The 25,480-nt window shown below is 40.7% G+C and overlaps 12 protein-coding genes across 12 annotated transcripts; 4 read left to right on the top strand and 8 right to left on the bottom strand.

Moving 5' to 3' along the window:
- Window positions 1-678: 678 nt before the first annotated feature.
- Window positions 679-1,477, top strand: HG535_0C01830 (40S ribosomal protein uS17; the record flags this gene model as incomplete). Its single annotated transcript, XM_037287667.1, has 2 exons — window positions 679-723; window positions 1,055-1,477. 2 exons carry the CDS (start codon window positions 679-681, stop codon window positions 1,475-1,477), a joined length of 468 nt encoding a protein of 155 aa, XP_037143562.1.
- Window positions 1,478-1,787: 310 nt separating this feature from the next.
- On the bottom strand, window positions 1,788-3,701 carry HG535_0C01820 (uncharacterized protein; the record flags this gene model as incomplete). The annotated part of the gene is made up of 1 exon (XM_037287666.1): window positions 1,788-3,701. The coding sequence occupies one exon, from the start codon at window positions 3,699-3,701 to the stop codon at window positions 1,788-1,790; it is 1,914 nt and encodes a 637-aa protein (XP_037143561.1).
- A 531-nt stretch (window positions 3,702-4,232) lies between these two features.
- VPS54 (Vps54p) lies at window positions 4,233-7,016 on the bottom strand (the record flags this gene model as incomplete). Its single annotated transcript, XM_037287665.1, has 1 exon — window positions 4,233-7,016. One exon carries the CDS (start codon window positions 7,014-7,016, stop codon window positions 4,233-4,235), a length of 2,784 nt encoding a protein of 927 aa, XP_037143560.1.
- A 399-nt stretch (window positions 7,017-7,415) lies between these two features.
- REG1 (protein phosphatase regulator REG1) lies at window positions 7,416-10,775 on the bottom strand (the record flags this gene model as incomplete). Its single annotated transcript, XM_037287664.1, has 1 exon — window positions 7,416-10,775. One exon carries the CDS (start codon window positions 10,773-10,775, stop codon window positions 7,416-7,418), a length of 3,360 nt encoding a protein of 1,119 aa, XP_037143559.1.
- Window positions 10,776-11,452: 677 nt separating this feature from the next.
- Window positions 11,453-12,775, bottom strand: RAD28 (Rad28p; the record flags this gene model as incomplete). The annotated part of the gene is made up of 1 exon (XM_037287663.1): window positions 11,453-12,775. One exon carries the CDS (start codon window positions 12,773-12,775, stop codon window positions 11,453-11,455), a length of 1,323 nt encoding a protein of 440 aa, XP_037143558.1.
- Window positions 12,776-12,921: 146 nt separating this feature from the next.
- On the top strand, window positions 12,922-13,287 carry MIX14 (Mix14p; the record flags this gene model as incomplete). Its single annotated transcript, XM_037287662.1, has 1 exon — window positions 12,922-13,287. One exon carries the CDS (start codon window positions 12,922-12,924, stop codon window positions 13,285-13,287), a length of 366 nt encoding a protein of 121 aa, XP_037143557.1.
- A 246-nt stretch (window positions 13,288-13,533) lies between these two features.
- Window positions 13,534-14,133, bottom strand: PST2 (flavodoxin-like fold family protein; the record flags this gene model as incomplete). The annotated part of the gene is made up of 1 exon (XM_037287661.1): window positions 13,534-14,133. The coding sequence occupies one exon, from the start codon at window positions 14,131-14,133 to the stop codon at window positions 13,534-13,536; it is 600 nt and encodes a 199-aa protein (XP_037143556.1).
- Window positions 14,134-14,587: 454 nt separating this feature from the next.
- HG535_0C01760 (regucalcin) lies at window positions 14,588-15,619 on the bottom strand (the record flags this gene model as incomplete). Its single annotated transcript, XM_037287660.1, has 1 exon — window positions 14,588-15,619. One exon carries the CDS (start codon window positions 15,617-15,619, stop codon window positions 14,588-14,590), a length of 1,032 nt encoding a protein of 343 aa, XP_037143555.1.
- A 2,927-nt stretch (window positions 15,620-18,546) lies between these two features.
- HG535_0C01750 (opsin family protein) lies at window positions 18,547-19,494 on the top strand (the record flags this gene model as incomplete). Its single annotated transcript, XM_037287659.1, has 1 exon — window positions 18,547-19,494. One exon carries the CDS (start codon window positions 18,547-18,549, stop codon window positions 19,492-19,494), a length of 948 nt encoding a protein of 315 aa, XP_037143554.1.
- Window positions 19,495-19,866: 372 nt separating this feature from the next.
- Window positions 19,867-21,315, bottom strand: HG535_0C01740 (MATE family efflux transporter; the record flags this gene model as incomplete). Its single annotated transcript, XM_037287658.1, has 1 exon — window positions 19,867-21,315. The coding sequence occupies one exon, from the start codon at window positions 21,313-21,315 to the stop codon at window positions 19,867-19,869; it is 1,449 nt and encodes a 482-aa protein (XP_037143553.1).
- Window positions 21,316-21,618: 303 nt separating this feature from the next.
- HG535_0C01730 (agmatinase) lies at window positions 21,619-22,932 on the top strand (the record flags this gene model as incomplete). Its single annotated transcript, XM_037287657.1, has 1 exon — window positions 21,619-22,932. One exon carries the CDS (start codon window positions 21,619-21,621, stop codon window positions 22,930-22,932), a length of 1,314 nt encoding a protein of 437 aa, XP_037143552.1.
- Window positions 22,933-23,003: 71 nt separating this feature from the next.
- LYS14 (Lys14p) lies at window positions 23,004-25,388 on the bottom strand (the record flags this gene model as incomplete). The annotated part of the gene is made up of 1 exon (XM_037287656.1): window positions 23,004-25,388. One exon carries the CDS (start codon window positions 25,386-25,388, stop codon window positions 23,004-23,006), a length of 2,385 nt encoding a protein of 794 aa, XP_037143551.1.
- Between the last annotated feature and the right edge of the window lie 92 nt (window positions 25,389-25,480).

Genomic DNA, 25,480 nt, shown 5'->3' with positions numbered 1-25,480 from the left:
AGTAGCCCCAAAGTACACATGTGTGTGATTTACTCACTACTGTACCTTCCATGTCACTTATAGCGTCGCAATACCCAGCTCCATCTGTATGTTAATACGATAAATTAGGAAATAGAATAGCTATCTTTTCTCTTTTTGTGACGTGGAGGGTAACCATCCCCATCGTGGGACTGCTCTCAGTTATAAAAGAGCCATACACCATATATAAAAAGTAAACCCTAACACCAAAAATAAGAAAATATATATTTCCGATTTTGACTTAAGAAAAGTTGCGTCATCCAGCTTTGCGCGAAGGCGGAAAGTGAAGGCGAAAGTGTGTTTTTGGCGTGTGCCGAGCGCTCCTGTAGAATCCTCTTGGACAGTCGATCTTGCTGGGAAGGAAGGCCTGGGCTGGGCAGAGTCCAGAAGGAGGACTACGAGCCCGAGGCGATCTTCCTGGAAGCGGTTAACGGCTGCCGAGCGTTGAGACTAGGCTGGAATCCTCGGGCTCAGTCCAGCCTGGAATGTGCTATTATGCTCAAGGCTCGTGAGGTAAGGCAGGAAGGAGGGCAACGGCCAGTATTCTCAAACTTTTCAAGGAATACAGATGTGGTTTATTTCGATAGATATAGGTACTGTGTATTGATAATACAGGTTTCGTCCTATTGATATTGAGAGAGATACTAAGAAACCGTAAAGATGTCTACTGAATTGACCGTTCAATCTGAAAGAGCTTTCCAAAAGGTATGCAATTTGATTCCAATCGCCATAAATAGGTACATGCTTTGATAAGTAGCCAGACCATAAAACCCGAACCGTAAAAGAAGTCGCAATAGACAGAGCAAACAGTCAAGATAGCAGCAGCCAAGATGATGAATATTGTTATTGTGAAAATCCCATGCTCGCCAGGAAGCAACACTAATTAGATGTGTGGTCGCGTTACTTCCTTCTACATTTGAAGTGCAATGACGAGTTAGTCAGAAGCTAATAGCGGTCTCACACGCCAGGTGGTTTCCGAATGGTCTTTTACATGTCAAAGTGCTCGATGAACTTTTTACTAACTTTTTTCGTTTAGCAACCTCACATCTTTAACAACCCAAAGTTAAAGACCTCTAGAAGAACTAAGAGATGGTATAAGAACGCTGGTTTGGGCTTCAAGACTCCTAAGACCGCTATTGAAGGCTCTTACATTGACAAGAAGTGTCCATTCACTGGTTTGGTCTCTATCCGTGGTAAGATTTTGACTGGTGTCGTTGTTTCCACCAAGATGCACCGTACCATCGTCATCAGAAGAGATTACTTACATTATGTTCCAAAGTACAACAGATACGAAAAGAGACACAAGAACGTCCCAGTTCACGTTTCTCCAGCTTTCCGTGTTGAAGTTGGTGACATCGTCACTGTCGGTCAATGTAGACCAATCTCCAAGACTGTTAGATTCAACGTCGTAAAAGTTTCTTCTGCTGCTAAGTCTAACAAGCAATTCTCCAAATTCTAAGCGAATTTGAAAATTTGAAAAACTAATTATTTTTGTATAATGTGTTTAAACATAAGAATTTTAACTTAACCAACATCCAGTTAAAGGCAATTGTTTGCAATGAGTAAGCTGATAAAACAATTCTTTGAAGAAACTGATTCAAAATTCAAAGCAATAGTTTCGTGCGATTTTATGGAAGGATACAATTTGCATTTACAATTAAAATTTAAACTAGTGTACAAAATATTAATAATTTAGAAAAATGTTAATTAACGAGACAAAGAGGTAAAAACAGGAGCACCAAAATGTCATAGGACCAGATCAAATAAGCTCAATTTGGCTTTGAGTCTAGAGGAATTGTACCATCTAGCAACCCCAGTAATTCTTTAGAGATTTCGTTAATAGATTTTTGTTTATGGTACCTAACTCCGCTTCTCATTCTTTCATAACATAATTTTAATTCTGTACCTGTCCATTTTGGTCCAGGTTTCAAAGTGGCCAATTCTTCCCAATCAACTTGCGAATCTTCTGTAAATCCCAGGTCTCTTAGTTTTTCCATTATCCAACGCTTCTCAGATTCACCAATTGATTGAATCTTTGCGATCGCTTCCTTTTTGACTAGTTTGTTCCATTTGTAACGGCATTGAATTCTTGATCTGGTACCACCCATGCGTTCACTAACTACCGTCCAATTAATAGCATCCTTGAATGATGGTTTATTGCCATTGTTCTCCAATTTCTTTTCGCCATCATCTTCATCATCTTCATCACTATCAATACCGATATCCTCCCTGGCGTGATGCGATCTTTGCGCTTCATCTAGCATTTCGCTAATCACTCTTTTCAGCAATTCTTCTTCCTCCAAAGACCATTTATTAGAGGCTCTATTCGAACCACATTTGACATAATTTCTCCAACGATCTCTACAATCTTCTGGCATTCTTCCCAAAGCTTTACCAATTTCAGACCATTGACCTTCTTTTTCAATACATAATCTTGCCAATTCTCTATCTTCTTGAGCTGTCCATTTACCACGTTGCTCAAAGATATGATATTTTCGACGCACATGCTTGTAAATGGACGATCTTGTTCTATAGGGTAAAACCTTACATATATTACTCCAAAAATCATCTTTGCGACGTTCATTACTCCAAATTCTCTCACATATCTGTTGTCTGTCCAAATTTTTTATTGTTTGATATTCAGTAATGAATTGTTCAAGGGCAGCTTCCTCTGCACCATCAAATGATTTACCACTTGATTGCGCGGTACTGCCAATTATTTCGGATGCCTTGGATGCCGCGGATTGAATTAAATGTGAAACATCCGTATCGACGCTTATCTCGGATGAAGACATGACTTTTGGTAGTACTTCCCTATAATCTTTCTTTTGCAAGGACTTTAAAGTAGAATTTTCCATGCCATCCTGTTTTTGTAATTCGGAATACTGTTTCGTTACATCATCAAGGTCATCATCATCATTATGATGATGATGATCAAGCATATTTGCACTGTCTCCTGATGTCTTGGAAACATCAACACCATCTTCGTGATCTTCATCATTGCTCTGCGACAACGACTTATCGTTCGATTTTAAGCCATCTTTCAATCTATGTGGATCATGTTCAGTATTCAAATACTGTTGAAAGTCTGGATGCTGTGCAATTGTATTGGTATCAATGATCGCCTTCCTTACTAATTGATCGTGCTCAGTAATATCTGTATCGTCTAAAGTCGCCAACTCGGGATCAACAGCTAACTGCAATTTAGCCTTCTTGTGCTTAGATTTACTCTTATGTTTGTGGGACCTGTCTCCATGGCGACTGCTAGAGCCATTTCCAGAATCGGTTTGACGTTCCTCATGAGACCTTTTCCCACTAGAAGCATAAGCAGCAGCAACAGCCGCCAATGCGACTGATTGTGGCTCGCGGTTAGATCCCCCAGGCGAGGTCGTACTTTCCTCCTGGGCATGTCTGAATAGCCAATCCATCTCTTGATTATGACTGTCGTCGTCATCGCCGCCCGCAGTACCGCCAACTTCAGCGCCATCGCCGTTGTGCACTTTCACCTCTTCATCATTCTCGTCCTTCTGCCCATCGTAGGATTTCCCACCTTTCGCATCATCATCATTTTGCAGTCCCACACCAACATATTTGAATACAGCCTCTTCGACGGATTCATGATTAGATCCGTTTCCCTCATGGGATGCCTCATCGGAACGATGCTTAACTCGATCTCTTGGCATCGCAGCAAAACACTTGCACAAACGCTTGTTTACCTAGCGACCTCACACTACCAGCACAAGGTAAGCAATCAACTAACAACAACCTCGACGAATTATTTAAGCCGCAATCGTAACACTTTCTATGTCAGCAGTATATAATATGCCTTATATATCGTGTTGTCAGGGTAAACTGAAACTTTGATATCCTTTAATAATACCTTCAAATTGATCAACAAAGCTCCGCTGAAATGTTACCCTCATAACTTCCCATCTTTCTTATTCATAAATGCAAATTGTGTTGAAGTTTTCTTTCCTTCGGCTTTGGAAGCAAAAAGGACAAATCTTAGAGTAAGACAAAAGGCAGGGTAACCGCGACGGTGCACATCACATGCCCTCTATGTGAAATCAGACTTTATTATATAATTGTGATATGCCGATGAATATATCAATGAAGGTACCCCGGAGTGTCTTTTTGACAGTATTTGTGGCAGCATGGCTTGCTGACTCATTATTATGCAGTTATGCTATAGATCTATGTGATGACGATCAAGTTTATACGGGCGGCGGTGGTGCGTTTGCGAGATATATGCTCTCCGTAGAGGATTGGTATTGCTGGGAAAGCAGTGTATAGCTGGTTTGATCCAGCAGGACAAAGTCTCTGCTGAAGCTTGACAGTCTTCGGTAGAATTTTTGAACAATCAGTACAAATTCCGCCAGACAATCGAGCGATTCGCCCATGATGGAGAGATTTTTGCCAGACTTTGATAGGGGTCTTCCATTTTGTGTCGCCGTTGCCATTGCAAAATCGTTGAAATTCTTGAGGATATCATATGCCATTTTCTCAAAATCCGAAAGGTACATGACGGGTAAGTTGGTTGACAGAATGAGAGTTTCCTTTATGACACCAATAGTAGAGAGTAGCGAATCGCTCGCGACAAAAGTTTTATCGCCAACGACAACCGATTTTCTGTGACCTAAATTGGCCCTATCACCGTTACTAACGTCGCCGCTAGTAACATTATTTTCGTTATTTTCGTTTTGTTCGTTTTGTTCGCCTTCAGTCTTACTTTCAACTTTCGTATGGTCTTTTACCGGCTCTTCATCTGTTTCTCGAGTTATCAGATCGGAGTACTTGATCCAGTCCAAGGGATCTAAATCCATGCTGGATACAATATCATTGACATCTTTCTGGACCGATGAATGAACAATGGACGGCATCCATTTCTCGCATTCGAGCTTCTTCTGTATGTTTTTGATTTTTCTATTTCTCTGCGATATGTTGTAGTTTTTTATCTGCCCCGCTAATATATCGCTGAGGTATTTGGTTAGGAACTCACCACTTATTGCTTCACATTCCTGAATGAAAAGGACGCATATTGAGTACAGTTTCAAAAAATGATCAAACCTCAACGAAGACGTTAGATCCCTCCTAACAGCAATGATCTTACCCATGCGAAGTTGAATAATCCTAATGGCCTCGTTAATTTCGGTGCGAATATCGAGTTGTGATATCATGTCGTGTTCGCTAGACAAAGGACTACCTTGTCCATTAATGGTAATTTCATTAAGTGACACGTCCAGCAACAGTTTTTGGTGCCTATATAATCTTCTTAATACTTCACTGGAATTCGTAAAAGTGTTGACCAACATCCCTTGAAACTCTGCTGGGGTCTGCTCCTTGATCAATCGTGAAATTTTCGAGCCACTACTACCAGTTGGCTGCGATGACCCAACTGAGAATTGACTATCTGAGCTAGCTTGATTACGTTCCTGAGGTAGATACTTTTTTATTATTGATTTAACTTCGGCTGTGAACTTGTCTTGATATAAATTGAAGGAGCTCGCAAGTTCATCACACCTACAAAGCTGATGTATCAATGAAGCGACAGAAGATATAAGTTCGGAATCTAGTTCTAAAAACTTTTTTTCTCTTGTCATATTTTGTAATCTGCTTAGCGTCTCATTTGCAGTCACCGAAGAACAATAATGTCGTAGGTCTCTCAATAATATTTCACAAAATTTGAGCGAATATTTACCGCCAATCTCAATTCTCATGTTAGTCAAATATTCTCTTGTTTCTGTTAGGGCGGGTACGGATTTCAGCTCAATAAGCTTATATGGCCAGTCACTCACCCAACTTTGAAGCGTTTCATCTTTGGAATCGTCACCCTTAATCAAGCAGTCGATGGAGTGAATAAGGTCCAGACATTCATCATACTTTTCATTTTCATACAAAATCTTACACTCTTCAGTCCTTATCAAAACCTGCTTCACTTGCAACAATCCCTGCTCCAATCGTTGCAAACTCTTTCTCTTGAAAATTTTTCGCAAGTTCGCAACCCTCTTCTGGATTTTCTCACTATCTATATATTCAATGGTTTTGGATAATCGATCAATTTCACTTACTGTACATTTAGCTTTCTGCTGTATTGAGTCAACATCCCGTAATGCATGGAAAAATTTATGCGACGATTTTGATATTTCCCCTACTAAGAGCCCTTCCACAGCATCTAGATAATAATTTAATTTCTCCTTAAACTCCACATATGCCTCTTCCCTCTGAGTCTGATCTTCTAATGTAAATTTGTTTAAATGCAAATCTATTTCCTCTAGAACTCGGTGAAACGTACGAGCATTATCTAATTGAAAATCTTTTTCGAAGTAAAAAGACGGGACTTCTTCTAATTCTTTGATACCTTCCTTAACTTCAAGATCTGGATCGTTTTCTGAATTAGACTCACCATTTGCAGAGTCCAATGCAGTACTATCATATCTCTCTAGCTGTTTTAGCTGTTCCATTCTTGTCATGCTCTTTAAATTATTCGTACTTTCGTATACTGACGATTCATACTTGATATCATTGACGTACTTGTGAACTACAGTCTTCCAGGAAGAATCAAGTGAGTTACTTGAAAGTACAACTGGTGGAATATCATTTACGGTTGGATACGACAACCAATTTTTTCTTCTGGTATTCATAACAATCTCAAAAATGGAGTTATTTCCTAGGGGAGAATATTCCACTGACCCACTATGATTTTCATTATCGAATCCGAAGGATCTATTATGCCTTCCGGCTACAGAAGACTCGAAACTAGGCCTCAAAGAATATGAATCAATACTCATCCGGGAAGAGTTTGGTAGTCGGCTACCCGCAATACTGGCCAGATCATCATTGAGAGATGTATTATCGCCAATTGATGGACTTTCCATTGACTTTGTCGGTGTGTCAGGCACAACAATTTTAGGTGTCGAATCGAAGGGTACCTCACTTAGCCGACCTTTTAAGGAACCGCTTTCATTTGTTCCGCCGCCCTCGGTTCCATTTTTATACATGGTGGCTATGCAATTGATATGCAGAATCGTATAAATTTGATGCTATGGCAGATGATGACGAATCCAGGTGGCTGTGACAGTCTAGTATCTGTTATTCATCAACTTACATTTCGTAGTTTCGCACAGTTCAGTTTGAGGAGTCATTGCACACGAATTCTACTCTATCGTTGCAAGAAAAACGTAAACTAAACAATTCAGAAGTAGTGCGGAATATTCGGTTATGTTTTCTACAATTATATAATTTGAAATGAGCCAAACGACAACACAGGCTCCATAAATTGCTAATTCGTTATTTTTGTTTTATGTAGTTTAATAGTAGGAATGAAGATTTGTAATAATCATGAAATAGGATCAGTTAAATATATATGAAACTGAACACCGGCTGATATAATGAGAGGGTTAACGATGATTTAGAACGTCCTTTCTGGTATCTTCTTGCTTTCCATCCACTTTTTTCCATGAATGCAGATATTTTTGTGCGATATCTCTGGCATTTTGCATCATCTTGTGCACACTTTCAGTCGAGCCTTGATTCGTATTTACATTGGCAGGAGACCTCTCGTTCGAATTCTCATCGATGTGATAATCTTCAAGGTTTTTGTTCATCTCATGCAAATCCGTCGCGTTTCCTTTGTTCAATATGCCTTTTTTGGCTGTAATTGACTTGACTGAATCATATAGAGGCGAAAAGCTACCAGATATGGCGACGTCACTGGATTTTGCCTCGGGAGGAGAAGATGAATTCTTGATTCTTATAATCTTCGATAAGTCAGAAGATAAGGGAGATGTAGATGGAGCATTAGAATCTAAAGCCGGTTTTATAGTTGTGCTTTGAGGAGCTGCGTTTTTGGAATTGTCCTTCAACGCTGGTAACGAAGAGCTTATATGAGTAACTTCATCCGAATTTGGCAGCTTATTGTATCGCAGTGAGGAGTCATAATCTGAAACTTGATTCTCCTCTAAGGACTCATTACCGTCGTCCTCGTCATTACTGTCATCGCTGTCAGATAGAAATATAAAGTTCGAGGATGAAGAGTTACGCTTCACAAAGCGCGGTCTTGATGATGTTGAGGACGATGATGAGTGAACTGAGGAGATCTTTGGTCTTGAAGTCTCATTTGAATGACTGGGTGAGCTTTTGGAATTATTTGAAGTAACAAGAGGTTGGCCAGAAATAAAACTTCTAGTCGTAGGAGGCTTCAACGATGTGTTAGATGGCTGCTTTCGTAAATCTTTTGCAGAACAAGAATTATTTTTCCCGAATGAGACTGTTCTCTTCAATGAGTTACTGTCATCTTCCTTATCTTTAGCCTGATCAGAACGACCATCTTTTTCTTCCTGGTGGACAGCAGAATCATCAGCTGGTTTCTCGTCACCATCATTATCATCACCATCATCATAATTGTCATCATCACTGCTTTTTTCCACGGAATTTTCAATGAACTCGTCTCCACTGTTCAATGAATCACTATCTGTATCATGATACATCGAATCTCTGTTATGAGAAGTTGACTGGCCAGAAAGCCCACTTCCATTTGTTGAGGATATAGAGTGATTCAGTTCGTAATTGGATGCAGTGTCAGAAGCCATAGCACTGTGTAGGTTCAGTCCTTCTGGGAGATCGACTACGTCACAATTATCGACTGGGAGGAAATTGGAGGTGTCACCCGTATAAACGGAATTATAATCGTACATGTAATCATAACCTCTGTAGGTATTAACATTATGCGATATAGCATTACCATAACTGCCATTGAAGTCACTGTTATCTGATGCTTCATCATCAGAGCCGTAATTCAAGGTTGTTGCGGGAAGAAGTTTAATTATTGGGTCTAGTCCTAGTTTTGATTGAGCAGAACTTTGTGATGAAGTATCGGTTGCTGAGTAGTGTGCATTGGAATCGGCTCTTCTACTCATAGTAGGATTGATAAACAGGCCTGCATTATCATCTTCATCATCATCTTCGTCTTGATCGTTATCAGAGGAGGATGCTGATCTATCTTCGACGTGAGCTGCAGCACCTGATCTCAATTGATCGTCCGAGCTAAAAAAAGTACCTGTACCATTTTGTTGAGCAGCATACGTGTTTTCACCATAATCTTCATCATCACTTGAATCGCTATTTGAAAACGTACGCCCAATGGCCATGCACTGTTCAACACGATCGTTGAAATGGATATGCCTATCTTTTTGTATCTTTCCACTATTAGATACATCTTTACTATGATTTGGCGAGTTTAATATACCTGACGGTGCTGTGTCTTCTTTTGCTTGATTTTCATTTTCAAAATGATCTGAACCTCTTATTGATGGATCCCGAGAAGTGATCTGATGCAAAGCGTTGCTTGAATCATTCTTCGGTACGTCGCTATCAGCTGTAATTTTTCCAGACTTGACATCAATAATTTGCGAACGTTCCATATTTTGTTTATATTCATTTGAATCTTGATCTTTATTGGGGGTTTGATAGTACTGTGCATTAACCTTTGCTGCTAATGCATCGTAATCATCGTAATCATCACGCATGTGCCTTGTAGAAGCATACCTTAAGTCATTGATATGTTTCCTTGCTTCATTCAATTTCCAAAGAGAATTCTCTTTGATGATCTCGGTAACACTTCTTTTTTTTAAAATTGGCTTTGGTGTTGCAGATGCAGTAGAAGAGGATGACGACGAGTTAGAAGACTTCGATTTTTTTTTTCTAGATTTTTTAGTAGTTAATCTCTTCGATGTTTCATCATCAGAACCATATCCTATCTCAACGTATTCACCGGCGCCGTTATCGGTTCCACGAATAATAGGACCATACAACCACGTAACGTCTGAATCCTTTGACCAATTAACAACCTCTGGTGAAACGGTTTTCAAATGATTTCTTGCTTTTGCCCATGTTCTCCAGGATGCATTCTCCAGCCTTGCAGCATTAACTAGATCTTCATTTTTTTTCTTTTTTTTCAGTATGATATATTTCCAGGAACTTGATATTTCTGATTCATTCCAATCATGAGATAGATAATCAACATGCCTTTCTGGTTCTTCAAAAAGATCGTTGTCATCTTGCGGCATGAGAAAATTGTCATTATCCGCAGGAGGTGGTGACACTGATGATGATGAAGAATCTTGCCTACTATAGCTTTCATACCTTTGCAAACCGTCATCTTGATAATCCTCATCGTTACCGTAGTCATACCTGTCATCTTCACTTTCGTTATCGCTCTCATCACTCTCTTCACTGTCTAAACTGTTGCTATCTGAGTTGTAATCATCTTCGTATTCATATTTGCTATTGTTTTTCTCAAGAAACTTGTCGGTATCCTTATTTTCGACACCATGGGTATCATCATACTTGTGTTCGTCTTTGTCTTTGCCTTTGTACTTCTCGTTATCTTTGTCTTTGCTTTTACCTTTGCCATTAATATCTTTGGCTTTACCTTTACCTTTGCCATTATCATTGTCTTCGTCATTGTCATTAGTTGCCGCGTTTGTGCTATCATTCTTTTTATTTACCTCATTGTCCGTTTTACCCAGTAGTTTCTTTGTGGGATCAATATAATCATCTAGAAGTCCCATCGACCTTGTTCTCTTCAGGTTGTATGTGGATCTTTCAAAGCTATCATCGTCTGCTGCCTCTACTGCCATAGACGTACTCGGTCCCATATCGTCTGTGCCGCCATCTTTCTTGTCTGTTGAATTATTCAACTTAGAGCTTTGCTGCTTTTGACTCTGTTCAGCAAAATAAGCTGCGAGATTGCTAGCCATAATATAGTATTAATCAAAGCAGAGGCAAAACCTTACACACAAACTCACGCCCACAATGTTCTGCCTTCTGAATAGAATGAGAAAATGCGATTCTCTTCTCTTCAACTCCTCTTGACACCTTTGATAAGAGCAACTGTATTTCCTGTTTTATACAAATCCTATCCTTTCTTGTTTTTGAAATCTGTACCACTTCTGCTTATGCCGTCAAACGGTCACCAGCAAACAAAAGTTACTGTACCGGATCAAAAGATGCTACAGTGGCTCGCCTCCTCTCGATTATGGCCAGATATAGTATGTTGCGCACGATAAGTATATATTCAGTGGGGGCTTTCCCTTTTGCTCAGCAAAACTTTCCCCACGAGCTATCTCCTAAGCGATTTGGATACTGAAAGATTAACAACCTGCTTACCCACAAACAGACCTTGTGTTGTACACGTATGGTAATAATCTTCACTTTCAAACAACCTACAGCGTGCAGAATAACTGTCAATTCCAATGTATGAATCTATTTGTTGTCACTCGGAAGGGGTACAACAATCCTAGTTTTTTTAACTCGTTTACCTATGCAGGCGCCATCGTGCATCCTGCCAATTTCGCCTTGATATTATTCCGAAGGGTGTGGAGGAGGGTAATAAGGATGTTCATTATATACTACACAGTTCAAGAAACTACTTCGATTACATATACTCGCAAAGGCAGGCACTATTCTCCATACCGTTGCTATTTGCAGCCGTTGTACCCAAATAGAGTCGTATACCTCTCGAATTTGCTAAGGAAGACTGCATCGCCATGCCGGAGAACCGCGCAGCGTCGGATTTACTTGGTAGTTGAGAAACTGGATAATCAATCTTATTGCACAGCTTTCCTTCAGCCGTTTCGAAAACTTGAATCTCTCCGTAGTCCGTATTACATAGCAGATAGTCTTCAAAACGCAGTAGACGTTGAGAAGTCCTTTTTTTACTGTTATTTCGCATAAGATCCATGGGTCCAATCTGTCTGGAAGAAATGGGAGTGGTGAAAGGCGACCAAATGTAACACTTCCCATCATTTCCCGTTGATGCCAGTTCGGTGCCTCCGGCATTCCAACACAGGTCGTTGCAACTCTTCAAATGTGCCCTTCTGGAGTCGCGCTGGCGCAATTCTAGCAGTAACCTATTCCTCATTCTAAGGTCCCATAGTTTTATATTACCTTGAGAGTCACCCGTGCTAACGATGTGTGTCTTTACAGGGTTGAATTTGCAGCAAAGAATTTCATGATTCATGTCCTGCGAAGATAAATTAGTGATTCCGGAGCTTACTATATTCTTGAGATCAATGATACGTGGGAAATAGTCCTCAGTTGCAGCCACAATATACGTTCCTTCGTTGTCTGTGTCTATTTGATTTATTCGATAGTCTAAATTGACTTCCTGTACCGGTTCAAAGGAGTTAGTGTCCCATATTTTAACTCTGCAGTCGTTGGAGCCTGTGAAAAACATTCCGTTGTCTATAGAATACCATTTTGCGCTTGCTATTCGGAATCGATGGCCCTCACTGATGCTGTTGTCCTCTGTTTCTTGCTCTGCAAGTTTATTTAGATCTGAAGACTGTCGATACATTCTGAATTTGCTTTGCCGTGTTTCGAAGCTGTGAACCATTCTTGGCGCTGGTGACGAAGTTTTTGCACGTTTTTTCGAAGGTGATAATTCTTCAGTGCCTATACTTTTAGCATTGTAATTTATTCTTTTACTGTAAAGCTCATTATTAACAGTGTCTAATTTCTCATCCAATGACCACACACTAACAGAACCATCCGTGCCGCAACTCAAGAGGAACTGTCCGGTTGTGTCGTCCATTTCAAGACAACTTATACCGCTGACATCTTTTTTGCCCCTAGCATATTTGTAGCAATTTGGAGTCGCTGACTCTAAAAGTCTCTCGAATTCTGACTTTCTTGCTAATCTTTGCAGTGCACCATCGTGAATATTCCCAAATTGATACTGCAAAAACAGGGAATTCATATACCTTTCCAGCTTATCTATGTATGCTCTTTGCTTTTCATGTGGCTTAACTCGCTTTTATCAATAAAGATATAATACAAATGTGAATATTTAGCGATATATTTCAATCTTATGCATTTGAATAGAGACAAAACAGTACTGCCAATATGTCAAATTTTCTGGACCAATTGATTATGGAGGATGTGGCTGCACACTGCCCAACCCAGTTTATGGAATACCATAAATGTATAAGTCAAAATCACGAGGATCCGTCACAATGCACATACAGGCAAAAAGATCTCGCAAAATGTATCCAGGATAATGTCCCTAGTGTTCAAAGAGTGATGAATAAATGCGGAGATCACATGAAAAGATATGAAAGCTGCATAAGAGACAACATGGAAACAAGAACAATCAATGAGAACTGCTTGAAATATATGAAAGAATTGAGAGAGTGTGCGGAGAATCAGATGGAAAAAGACGGCAGAAGACCAATAAATGAAATGTTTGTTTATAGAGATGATGGGAAATGATGTCTGGCAGTCATCTCAACTAACGTTTCTGTAAGCTCATTATCTTTCAAAGAAATGAGAATGGGCATCTCATTCCATGGATCGACTTCCGAAAAAAATCAGCATCAGTTAGTTATCTGTAACGGTTTCTCCTTCCTTCATTATCTCTGCTCAGAAGACGCATATGCTAAATTAAATCGAAGACTATAAAAGCTGAAGTACAAAGATGAAAATTTCTTGTATAAACGACTAAGATCGTGTATTTATTTAGAACTTTTGAATAGTCTCATAGAAAGTCTTACCTTGAATTTCGTGAATTGACAACTCTAGTGCGGATGGCTGTCTGGAACCATCAGATGCAGAGAGAGCACCCGCACCCCATGCTGAACTGCCGTGAGGCTCAGTGATGTTGCACAGCTCAGAGAAACTGTTCTTGTAACCCAATGGGACGAAAATCATACCGTGATGAACTAAAGTCGATAGATTGTTGATAATTGTAGCTTCTCTACCACCACCAGTTCCGGTAGAAACAAACATACCAGCTGGCTTACCATGCAATGCACCTTTAGCCCATAGCCCACCGGTTGCATCCCAGAAGGAACGGAATTGTGCTGAAGCATTACCGAAACGGGTTGGCACACCAAACAAAAAGGCGTCGTAATCTTCCAACGTTTCCCTGGTAGCTAATGGGTAATCAGGTTTTGGTTGACCACCCATAGCCTGAACCACTTCTGGTGATAAGGTTTCTGGGACTTGGAAAATCTCAGCGGATCCACCAGCAGCTTCAACACCCTTCTTTTCAGCTTCAGCCAAGGTAGCGGTGTGTCCGTAAAGAGTGTAGATTATGATAGCAACTTTTGGGGCCATTTTGTTGTATGTTTGGTAATCGATTGTACTTATATGAGCCTGGCTTTCCAAGTGATCAATTATTCAACTATAATATCCAACTTCGATATCCAACTGTAATATCCGGCTTGCAGTTCGGTTTATATAAACAAGACTTTTAATATTCTGTTAGGGGCAACTGGCAGATTCGAACAAATGCCTGTTCATTGCAGCACTGTGATTATGAAATCTTAGTAAGTTTTATTTTTATTTTCAAAACTTGCCTTTTTGGGATACGGCTAAAATCGTACGAACAGTTCTGTGCGACAAGGGTGCATAATACAATAACAGCGACGGCGTGTTGAAAACTGCATCAAATCTGATTAGAGAAGTTTAGTAATTTGGAAATTCTTATCAGTAGCCAGGATTAATAAAATGTGAGGAAGCATTATTAAAATTTGAAGAAGCATTATTAAGATACTTCCCGAACTTTCTTTCACCACACTAGCTGGTTCTTGGAGGATTCGTTATGCGAGATCTCCACTGCATTGGGTATCTTGAAAATGGAACCACCCACTGAATCTACGGTGGTCTCTGGGCCGTTCGGTGTCTTAGCATTGCCTGTTGTTACATAGAGATCCGGGCCGACTATGACACAGCAGGAAACCTTTGGAGTGGATGATGGCAGAATAAACTCTCTAATCAAACGACCGGACTCAATCGAGTATTCTTGAATTTTGGCTGTGGACCACACAGCGACGAAAAGGGTGCTGGAGACATGGTTTATCGCACTGCCATCCGGCTCGGGGGAGTCGAAATCCGGGTTGTATTTTTTGACGTCGATCAGTCTTGTCCTTTCGCCTGTCTTGGCATCCAGCTTCCAAATAGCGAAGTCCAGCGAGTCTGTGACGTAAGTGCAGTCACCGTTGCGACTCCAGTGAATGGCATTTGGTATCTTGATGCGCTCCCAGAACATTTCAACCTTCCTGGGATGGTTCAATGAGACACGCACTATGCAGCCCTCATCCGTAACATCATAGGGGAAGTCGTTCATCAAGCCGACTAAGAGGTACTCACCACAGGGAGAAACGTTGCCGTCGTTTGACCTCAACCTGAGTGCCCTCTCCTCGCTGATTTCTGGACAGGACGTATACAGGAGAATATATTCCCAGGTTTTGTCTCTGAAACTTGTCTTTCCGATGCCAAATTTCGAGGCAAACAGCACATCGGTTATCTGCTTAGCGTCGCCATTAATTACAGGGAAAACGACACCGACAGACTCTTTACAGCTGGGCTCCGGGTGTCTTAAATTTGACGTTTGGCTATAAGTCTCGGGGGCTATCGTAATACAATCATAAGAGACATCTATATTGTTGCGGTCCTCCAGTTTGTGGATCAGCCCTCTGTATATATCAACCCAGAGTAGTGTGTCTGTCTCCTTCACATATGTAATACCTTCAGACAATCGTGCGTCTGGCACATGGTAAAAGGGTTCCAAATGGCTGAAATCTAGTCTGTTTCCGCTCATTTCCTACTCAATCGTGTGCAGAAAGATCGCGGGTAGGTCACGAAGAAGTCTATCTGGTCCTTATTTGCTCCTTAGATGCAACAAGTGACCGGGACCTGAAATATACCCACCCTTATCAAGGAACACATTGCTTTCTTTATATGCATATTGGCAATGCATCGCATTTGCCATTCCGGGTAAAAAAATGAGCTCAGGCAATCGTTAGATGTCTTGGAATCTTGCAATGTAATTACAGTTTCCAATACAAGGCGTAATCACAACAGCTTTGCTGGTAAAGCCGTACAGTTGCAAGAACTCCAACCCCTGTAACTTGAGCATTACTCAGCTAGCGCACTGCTGTGGTCGATGGATGTTGAAGCGAAAAGGCAGTAACACATACGGTAATAAGAAATCCCTCATCAGTTTTAAGTGAGCCACAAGGGCCATGATGGATGGACCAAAATCTTGAGATTTTCTCGCAAAATGCTCGTACTACTATGTAGCACTGCTGAATTGGTGCCGTTGGTAGACCACGAGCCATAACGTGCCTTTCAAGGGCCCAAAACCATTTTTCTCGAGCCCTGCAAATTATGCCAAGTCTTGAAGCAAACTATGCACGTCGCAGGCCTCTTAGATCCTCAACGCAATATGCTGTTGCTCAAATCCAGTCTGTTGTCGCTTATGGCCCTCAATTGGGAGCTACATCTTTATATACAAACAGCGAAGTCTCCTGTTGTCTGCCCGACGGCTTGAGTAATCCCAAGGAACCGTGAGATCCTCTCGAACTGTCTTCAGCATCCGTTTCAAAGGCATCCTGCCTCATCCGCCCTCGTATCCTGACGATGCGTGGTGCTCTCGACTTCTCGCTCCAAAGAAGCTCCCTCCATAAGATACCTTCGCCTCACAGAGCACTCGAACGTAAGACTTGGCATACATGCAGAGAACAGCTTGAAATAAATACGGTTGGTTACAAAACTCCATCGATTTACGTGTGCCCACCCCCGCTTATGCGTTTTGTGACGTTGCTGTAGTTTGGGGAAGGCAACTAGCCCGCCAAGACGTCACACTCCCCTTCGCACGACAAGTACAAGACACATATACAAACCGCCGGCTCATCGCCGCGCGAGTGCAGAGACCACCTGTAAGTAGCTGGTCCATCACGTCAAAGATATCCAAGCATTGGCATTTCGAGACCCTGAGATGCCGCTTCGAGTGCACGCTCACGTCGACACAAGCTCGCCTTGACCGCAGGATAGAGCAAGAACGCGAAGCAACTGCTACGCAAACGACTCGACTCAAAACGTACTACGGTAAGTCACCGTCTTTCGCACTGTGTGGTTTGCCAAGGAGACATGTGTCCCTGTTTTTTAAAGCATCTGCGGATTGAATAAACCCAGGCGATGCCAAAATGTACGGCCCTACCAAAGTATATGCGAAGACCCAGACTCCCAGCATCGACAAGTACGGCGATTTCCCACCGACCCTTGTCCTCATCAGATGTGGCCGCCCGTTGCCTCCCGAGAGCCATGGGCAGTGCACGGTGGGAACAAACTGAAGCTACCACTCATCTTGGATCCCTGCCGGTGTCTTCATTCCACCCACCCTCACGAACTGGCCGGAACTTGCTCACAAGGAAGAGATGACATCTGCGAGAGAACCATTGCCTTGATTTTGAGGGTCGAGAATTGAGGGACCACACCTCCTAAAATCCGTTCTGCCCACAGCTTCCGTTAGCTGCATTCCACAGCAAACGGAGCCCCCAAGTGTCAATGTCGCCCAGATTCCCATCATAGCCCCATATGGAAGCAGTGGCAGCAGCCCTCGAGCTTCTTGCTGAAGTTCTCAGGGATGCTGAGGAATATATTTTTCTTGAGAGATTTAGGGCATCCATTCCCCTAGCAGCATCGGAAGGTATTGCGTCCTCCACTTCTTTTTACATTTTCTTCAATTTTTTTGGGGGTTTGGAAGTAGTTGAATACATGGTCCCAATAAGGGAGACGTCTCGTTCCAGTTGTTGTTACGACGAACCGACTCCGGAAAATCTGTGCGCACATCACTAGTTCATATGCATCTTTGTCATGGAATCTCATCGCATCTCAGCTATTGATGCATTTGCGGGAATAAAATGCGTCGCTAAATCAAAGAATGAAAAAAGCGAGAAAAAAAAAGAATAAGTAACAAAAAAAGTGGTAAAATGAAAACAAAAGCTTGTAAGAGGAATCTGGGCAGGCTGCAGCACACTCAACAACGTCATTTATGTGTTGAATATGCCGAAAGAAGGTAGCAGCGGGCCATTTAGTGGCGACTTGACGGATTTTTGGATGGCAATGGGGGATGGCATAAGTTAATTAACCAAAAAAGGTAATCGGTTGATGAAGTTGTGCCATCCTGTTTAAGGCTTTTAATTTCCTTAATACTCTCAATAGGAATGAGCTAAATAAAAATGAAAAAAATTCGCTTTCGTTAGGGGAATAGGCTATCACATTGTAGGAATTTCAGTAAGCACGTCTGTGGACTTCTTCAAGGGCCAAAAGCACTCGTTCCATAATTGAGCTACTGCTTGTGGTAATTGCAAAACAAATAGTGCGAGAGAATCGGGTATTGGGGATAGAGGGTGAGTGAGTGAGTTTTGGGTTTCGAAACGGTTAGAAAAAATGGACCGATCTCCGTTCTTGTCAAACGTATAAATAGTCATTATCGAATTGATGTTGTAGAGTATTTCGTGCTGTTCAGTCTTGAGTATTCGGTACCCATAGTAGAAGCATATTGTTAGATTTTTCAATAATAATAATAGATCAATAAAAAGAAGAAAACTTAGAAAAAAACAGAACCAATACTTTTCAACTAATACTTAATTGTTAATTAATCCCTTTTAATATTTCATTCTTCTATTATTCACTCCCATTTTAATTTTAATATCCCAACACTATCATAATTCAGAATTTATAATGACAGACTACGTCGAGCTTTTCAAAAGAGGCGGTAACCAAGCCATAAAGATCAATCCACCAACAGGTGCTGATTTCCACATTACCAACCGTGGTTCCGATTGGTTATGGGCTGCTTTTTGTGTTTTCCTATTAATGGCAATGGTCTTGATCGGTTTAATGTTCAGAAAACCAGCAAACGAAAGAATAGTGTACTGCACCGCTATCGCCCCTGTTTTGTTCATGTCGATCAATTATTTCACTATGGCTTCTAACTTGGGTTGGATTCCAGTACACGCAAAGTATAACCACGTCAAAATCGACAATCAACCGGACCATCCAGGTACTAGACAAGTTTTCTATTCCAGAAAAATTGGTTGGTTTATGGCTCTTCCATGGCCAATCGTTCAAGCCTCACTTTTCGGTAACACCCCAAAGTGGCAAATTGCTTTCAATGTTGGTGTTGCTGAAATCTTTTCTGTTTGTTACTTGATCGCTGGCTGTGTCTATTCCACCTACAAATGGGGTTACTACAGTATTGGCGCCGCCGCTATCGTTATCTGCAGTATTTCTGTTATGACCACAACAAGAAACTTGGTTAGAAACATTGGTAGAGATGTGTTCTACGTCTTCAACTGGTTCTTTGGTATTATTATGTTCATTTGGTTGATCTACCCAATCTGTTTCGGTCTATGTGAAGGTGGTAACGTTATCCAACCGGACTCCGAGGCCGTTTGGTATGGTATTCTTGATATTATATTGTTAGGTTGTGTTCCATGTTTGTTCATTCCTTTAGCAAGTTACCTTGGTTTGGAAAGATTAGGTTTAGCTAACAACGGTAACAATTTCCAACCATTGCCATCAGAAAAGACCATGAACAGTATTGCTTCCGCTAGAAACTCTGGTGAAACCGCTGTTTCAACACCAAAGCCAAAACCAGCTAAGAAATCAAAGAAATCTAAGAAATAAGAAGGGGGTTTTTGAACTCAATATATATGAGATTAATGATTTCAAACCTATCTTTAATTTCGTTCTTTCTTCAAACGTACATTCCCTTTTTCGTTCTTACCATCAACAAAGACCACATTTTCTTTTGTCTTAATGAAATGGTTCTTCGATACCATGAGGTTCGATTCATATTCGTGAGTCAACTATTTTACACATTTATTACAGTCATTCGTTTCATCATAAAAACAACTAAATTTCACATTTATTAAATTTTTTTTTGCCAAATACCTAGTTTTTCACATACGAGAAACTAAGCATTCATTTATTTACAATATCTATAATACTTTATCAAGTTGTCTAATAATAATTAAAATCCGTAATAATTTGACCAAACTAGTAGTTATGCATTTTTTTTGCTGTTTGAAGAATTTTTGTCCAGTTTGATCTATAGACACACATCAATTCGGTAATTGACAGGAAGAAAATACCTGTGCCAATACCAATCCAGAACCCCCGGGCACCTAAGTGCTTCTTAAATCCCAAATACACTCCAAGTGGCAATCCAATTACATAGTATGCGATAAGACTAAAACATCCGCCGATTCTTTGCCTACCCTGCGCTCTTAAACAGGCAGCGCCGAATACGTTGAAGATGTCCCAAAATTGGTTTACAGCAATTATACTGATTAATGGAACAGTTGAAGAAATTACCTCTGGATCACTGGTGAAAAGCTTAGCTATGACATATCTACCGAAAGTTAATAGAGAAAAATTCAATAAACATAGAACAGTACCAATATAAACCAACGTACAACCTACCGCAGTTTTACAATTTCGAATGTTGCCTTGTCCGATATGGAAGGCAATTCTGTTTGATGCTGCAACACCAACAGAGAATGGGATTTGGAATGTTAAGGATTCTACTGTTGATGCAATCGATTGAGCCGCTAATACAGTTGTACCAAATCTTGCAGCTAGAATAGATGTAAACTCGAAAGCAAAAAACTCTGATTCAACCATAATGATTCCTGGAAGGGAGAGTTCTATCATAGTGCTCCAACCATCAAAAACTTTGCTAGAGACTTCATGCCAGCAATCAAGGTCAGGGGTATTCCTCTTCATGTCAATATGGCAGAAATAGATTGATATGGCCATAATGAGTCCCATCAAGTTGTAGGTAAAAATCAAGGAACAGCATGCACCAACGTATCCTAACTGAAATCTCAAAATCATGACGTAGCCCAGAACAGCATTAAAAGGAGCACATATGAACAGTATATATTGACCTTTAGTGAAATTATTCATTGACTGGAAGTATCTTTTCCCACATTCAAATATAATAAAACCTGGCAAAGAAAATGTCATCAGACGCAAATAGCTTGATGCAATCTTTACAATTTCAGGATTATCGATGAAATGGATCAGTATACAACCGGAATATACCCAAGCGAGTATCATCGGTATTGCTATTGCAAAAGCCAGAATGACGCAACGCTGGAGGTACAGTCCAACGAGCTTATACTGACGAGCACCAAATGCCTGCGGACACAACGTATCTAATGAAGTAGTAAGGCCCAGAAAAACAGCAACTGATACTGTGAATGTAACATTAGCTATTGCAACACCGCCGAGTTGTAAGGCATCAAGTCTCCCAACAAAAAGTAGAGGCATAGATGGGATAGATCCTTGTAAGAGAAATGTTACCGTCAGTGGCATTGCATTCAGCAGCACTATGCTTAATTCATTGCTTACGCTTGACCATTTTTTTTCAGGATAAAGCAGGGGCTGCGTTTCCTCAGTTTCATCACTTGAAAGCTCTTCATCAATGCGAGAAAGCGTCATTCTGAAGTTTAATCGAACAATTATAGACCATGGACTCTAGTGAACGCGATAGACAACATTGAAACCAACTGGGTACTCTTCCTCTTTATGCTATTCATATTTTGACACAATGCCATGACTCAACATTTAAACGCGGTGTTTGAGCTCGTGCAGACTTTCCTTTGACGGTTATATGGAAGTAACAGATTAAAAATGATTACGGATGGTAAGCCAATTATAAAAACAATAATACACATCCATTATCAGGAATCTGCCAGAGGGATTATCCTTTATGATTGAGAATGCCGGTCAAAATTGAGTATAATGAGGCTTTCATACTTGTGGACAGCTTTGACGTGTTCAGCAATTGCTGAAGGTAGATACGCAGGTCATGAAGAATCGTTTTGGGTGAACAAGGAAGATGATCTGAGATTGAATGATGTTGGAAAGAATAGTGTTGCACCTTTTATTGACCAATTGTTTGGTGAGCTTTTGAAACCTCGATTAGATTGCAATTCGGAGGATTTTGTGTCAGTAAGCAGTCAAATTGATGTCATGGAGGATGAAGATCCTGATTTTAAAGCACAATGTGGATTTTTCAACGAAAATCCAGTTGTACTGCCATTAGACACATACATGAAGGACTTATTCTTCTTCAGTGGGATTGTCACGTTTGCGCATTTGCCTGCGGTTAAATGTTTTGCTGAAGACGAGCTAAATGCAGATATTGTAATTGTCGGGGCACCCTTCGATACTGCTACAACTTATCGCCCAGGAGCTAGATTTGGCCCTAATGGAATCAGGCAGGGTAGTCGCAGGATAGGTTCAGGTATCTCTCCAGTGAGAGGCTTCCCAGGCTCAAAGTTACGGCTCTTGAATCCTTATAATTCTTCATACAAGATTGCCGATTGTGGTGACATTCCCATGACTCCCTTTGACAATAGGGTAGCCCTCAATCAGCTGTACAGGGGTCAGAGAAAGATACACAATCACCCGAGTCTTAAAGAGCCCGAAAAGCCTCCAAGAATCATCACACTAGGAGGCGATCATACTATCACGTTGATGGCTCTGAGGTCTGCGTATGAGAAATTTGGTCCATTGGCTGTTGTTCATTTCGATTCACACATTGATAGCTGGTCTCCGGATGTCTTAGGTGGCGGTGTTTCCAAGAGGGCACGCTTAAACCATGGTACGTTTTTACATTATGCTCACGAAAAAGGCTATCTTGCAAACAATAGTGCTATCCATGTTGGGATCAGGGGTCCTTATATTGATTCTCATGATGATTTACACGACCGTGAATGTGGATTTGAGAAAATTGTTTCCAGGGATATCGACATCATAGGTATCCGAGGCGTGGTCGATCAGATCAAGAAAAGAATTGGCGACTTGCCAGTATATATAACATTTGATATCGATGTCTTGGATATTGCATCTGCTCCTGGAACAGGTACTCCAGAACCAGGTGGATTCACAGCAAGAGAAGCTTTAACCATTTTGGATGGATTGGAGGGGATTAATCTTGTTGGCGCCGATGTCGTAGAGGTTGCGCCAGCATATGATTCCAACGGTGATATCACTGTAATCACAGCGGCTAGTGTAGTTGATTCCTTCATCGGTTTGATGACTGTAGAATAAGTATGTTTTACATGATAGAGGATATTACGCAAATCTTGCCTCTTTATTAAATAAAATACATTTACACATCTTTACCACGTTAAAACATCTTGATCAGCAAGTTTATAGTTACCCCCTTTGCCGTACCATACGCTTTCCAATCTATTTAAGTTGTGCTCAGTCAGTCTTTGAAATTTGCCACCATTCACTTTATAGTAGGTTCGTACAATGTTTCTTGTATCCTCATCCATCGCATTCAAACCTGCCATCAGAACAGCGAAATTACTGTAACAGGTTCTATTATTTTGAGGTGGATTGTCACTGTTCAGAAATTTAAAGAATGACATGATTTTCTTTACAACTTGTTGAACAGTTATTGACTCCTTAGGAATTCCGAGGAGTTTCAATAGAACAATTAGTAGAAAGGAAAGAACCTGTGTTTGATGAGAAATATCATACCAGCTGATCGCGATTCGATCGCTATTTCTCAAAATAACTACATCAATAGCGTTGTCATCAATACTACTCCTGTCTGGATGTGACTGACTTTCCAGGGGTATTACCCCAGACTTGTCTATGAATTCATATTCCAATTGTTTATCAATTTCAACCAAGATTTTTTGAATCTTAAAATACGAGAGGGATTCTTTAGTCTTTTCGGTATCTTGATGTGATGACCACAACAGATAATCCTGGTTTTTTGTGAAAAGCCCCTCCTCCTGTGACATGTAGTTCTTTTCCGCTTTTCGTATGCATGTGAGAGCTTTTATAACTTCTTTAATAACCAAATCAAAATCTTCTTTTTGACCCCTGAGCAAATTGAATTCATTCAATGGCGTCATGATGTTCAAAAACTTCAAAGAGTCGACGTACTGATAATCATATGGATCAAAAATTAGATCTAGATCATCTTCATCTGTGACTGATCCGCCTAGAACTGTGCTAACGCTTGCAAATGTTTCCATGACTTTGAACCAGCATTTGGCCACATTCATGACTTTTGAGGAGTTCCCAGAGTTGATCTTCTTAAAAAGGTCAGTAACACCTTTCAAATGGGATCTCCATTGGGAGTTCATCGTATTGATACAGTCCCATGCAAGCATTATTACTGTAAAAGTTATTGGCTCTATTTTGTTTAGCACGTTTGCTTCATTTTGAAATTGCTCGCCCAGCAAGCTAAGACAATGTGATAAGTACGCACAGTAATTTCGCTCATCTTCAAGCGATGCAGATTTTCGGTTTGCAATCGAAGCACCAACAGCCAAAGTTGCTGATAGTAAGTAGGACTCATTTCGTGCAAAGGAAAGAATAATATCCCTCAATGGATTTTCCTGATTTTGAAAAAAGGGGGCAATAGAGTCCAAACAATCATTAAAGAAAACTTTGAGATACCCATCGTGAACTCCACCCAATTGAAAGGAACTCAGCTTGGTATTGAAAGTTATGACATTGTTGACTAAAAATGAAATGGGCACAGAACTTACAGGATCCGCAGTCTGAGGTAACAACTCCGGAATATCAAGCTCTGGTAATCGCAAATCCTTCAAGCTCTCGTTAAGAAGAAATGAGTCATTGAGTTTCATGCTGACTATGTCATTCAAGTTCTGAATTAAAAGATTAGCATCGTAACCGTCCATGTTAGAGACAGGTGCGTTAGCATTCGGGAGTGTTGCTGACTTAGTGATACTATTATTTTCTTCAACATTATTAGCACAAGCTACAGAAGTGACCCCGACAGTCGGCAGCTCCTCAATATGAGTGCCAGTAGCGTTGGTGGTAGTAGCGGTAGGTGCATTTGTAGTAAGAGGAGCAAGCGTAACTGCTGTAGTGGGAACCGTGTGCGAGGTATTTGAGGTAATTGTTGCTTGCTTACCGGCGAAATCCTCAGAGTGCTCTTTCTTTAAGGTGGACTTTTCTGATTCATTTTTCAGCAGGGGCTTTTCAACAGAGCCTTTCTTGGGCTTTCGCTTCTTGTTCTTTGGATTCGAAATATAGATGCATTCGCGATTCAACCTCGCGCACTGCCAGCAAGATGGTTTTGTTTCGTCACATTTTATTCGCCTCCTCTTGCACTCGACACATCCATTTCTCGAGTACTTTCTTTTGACTTGCCCATTTGCGTCTTTCACCGTTGATGTAATACTTGTAGAAGGTCCGGATACATATTTAGAATCTACAGCTTCCTGCGCAACGCTGTATTCGTCCGGACCATGTGCGATTGCAGTATTCATCGCTTTATAACCTGCTAAATTTGATTTACTGTGGCCCTCGTTCACGCTTGTAAATTTGGAAAGTGGTGGAGTTTTACCGCTTCTATTGACAAAAATATTTCCTTCAAATCTCTCAGAACTCAGGAAGGAAGTGGTGCTGTCTAAAGAATCCGGTGATAAGAAATTTTGTGGAGTTCTGACAGCTGACGAGGGATCTTTTCCATCAATATCGATGAAATTACTTCTATAGTCATTTCCCTCTGACATCAAAAAAAAAAAATCGAAGATCAAGTTGGATAACCTTTTTGAAATTTATGACGTTATTATTTACAATGGGTGACTCCCGCAATTCACCTAAT

Source organism: Zygotorulaspora mrakii, chromosome 3 (genome assembly GCF_013402915.1).
Source record: "Zygotorulaspora mrakii chromosome 3, complete sequence".
Lineage (NCBI taxonomy): Eukaryota > Fungi > Ascomycota > Saccharomycetes > Saccharomycetales > Saccharomycetaceae > Zygotorulaspora > Zygotorulaspora mrakii.
The sequence above is the reverse complement of the archived record's forward strand: the minus strand, read 5'-3'. Positions and strand labels throughout refer to the sequence as shown.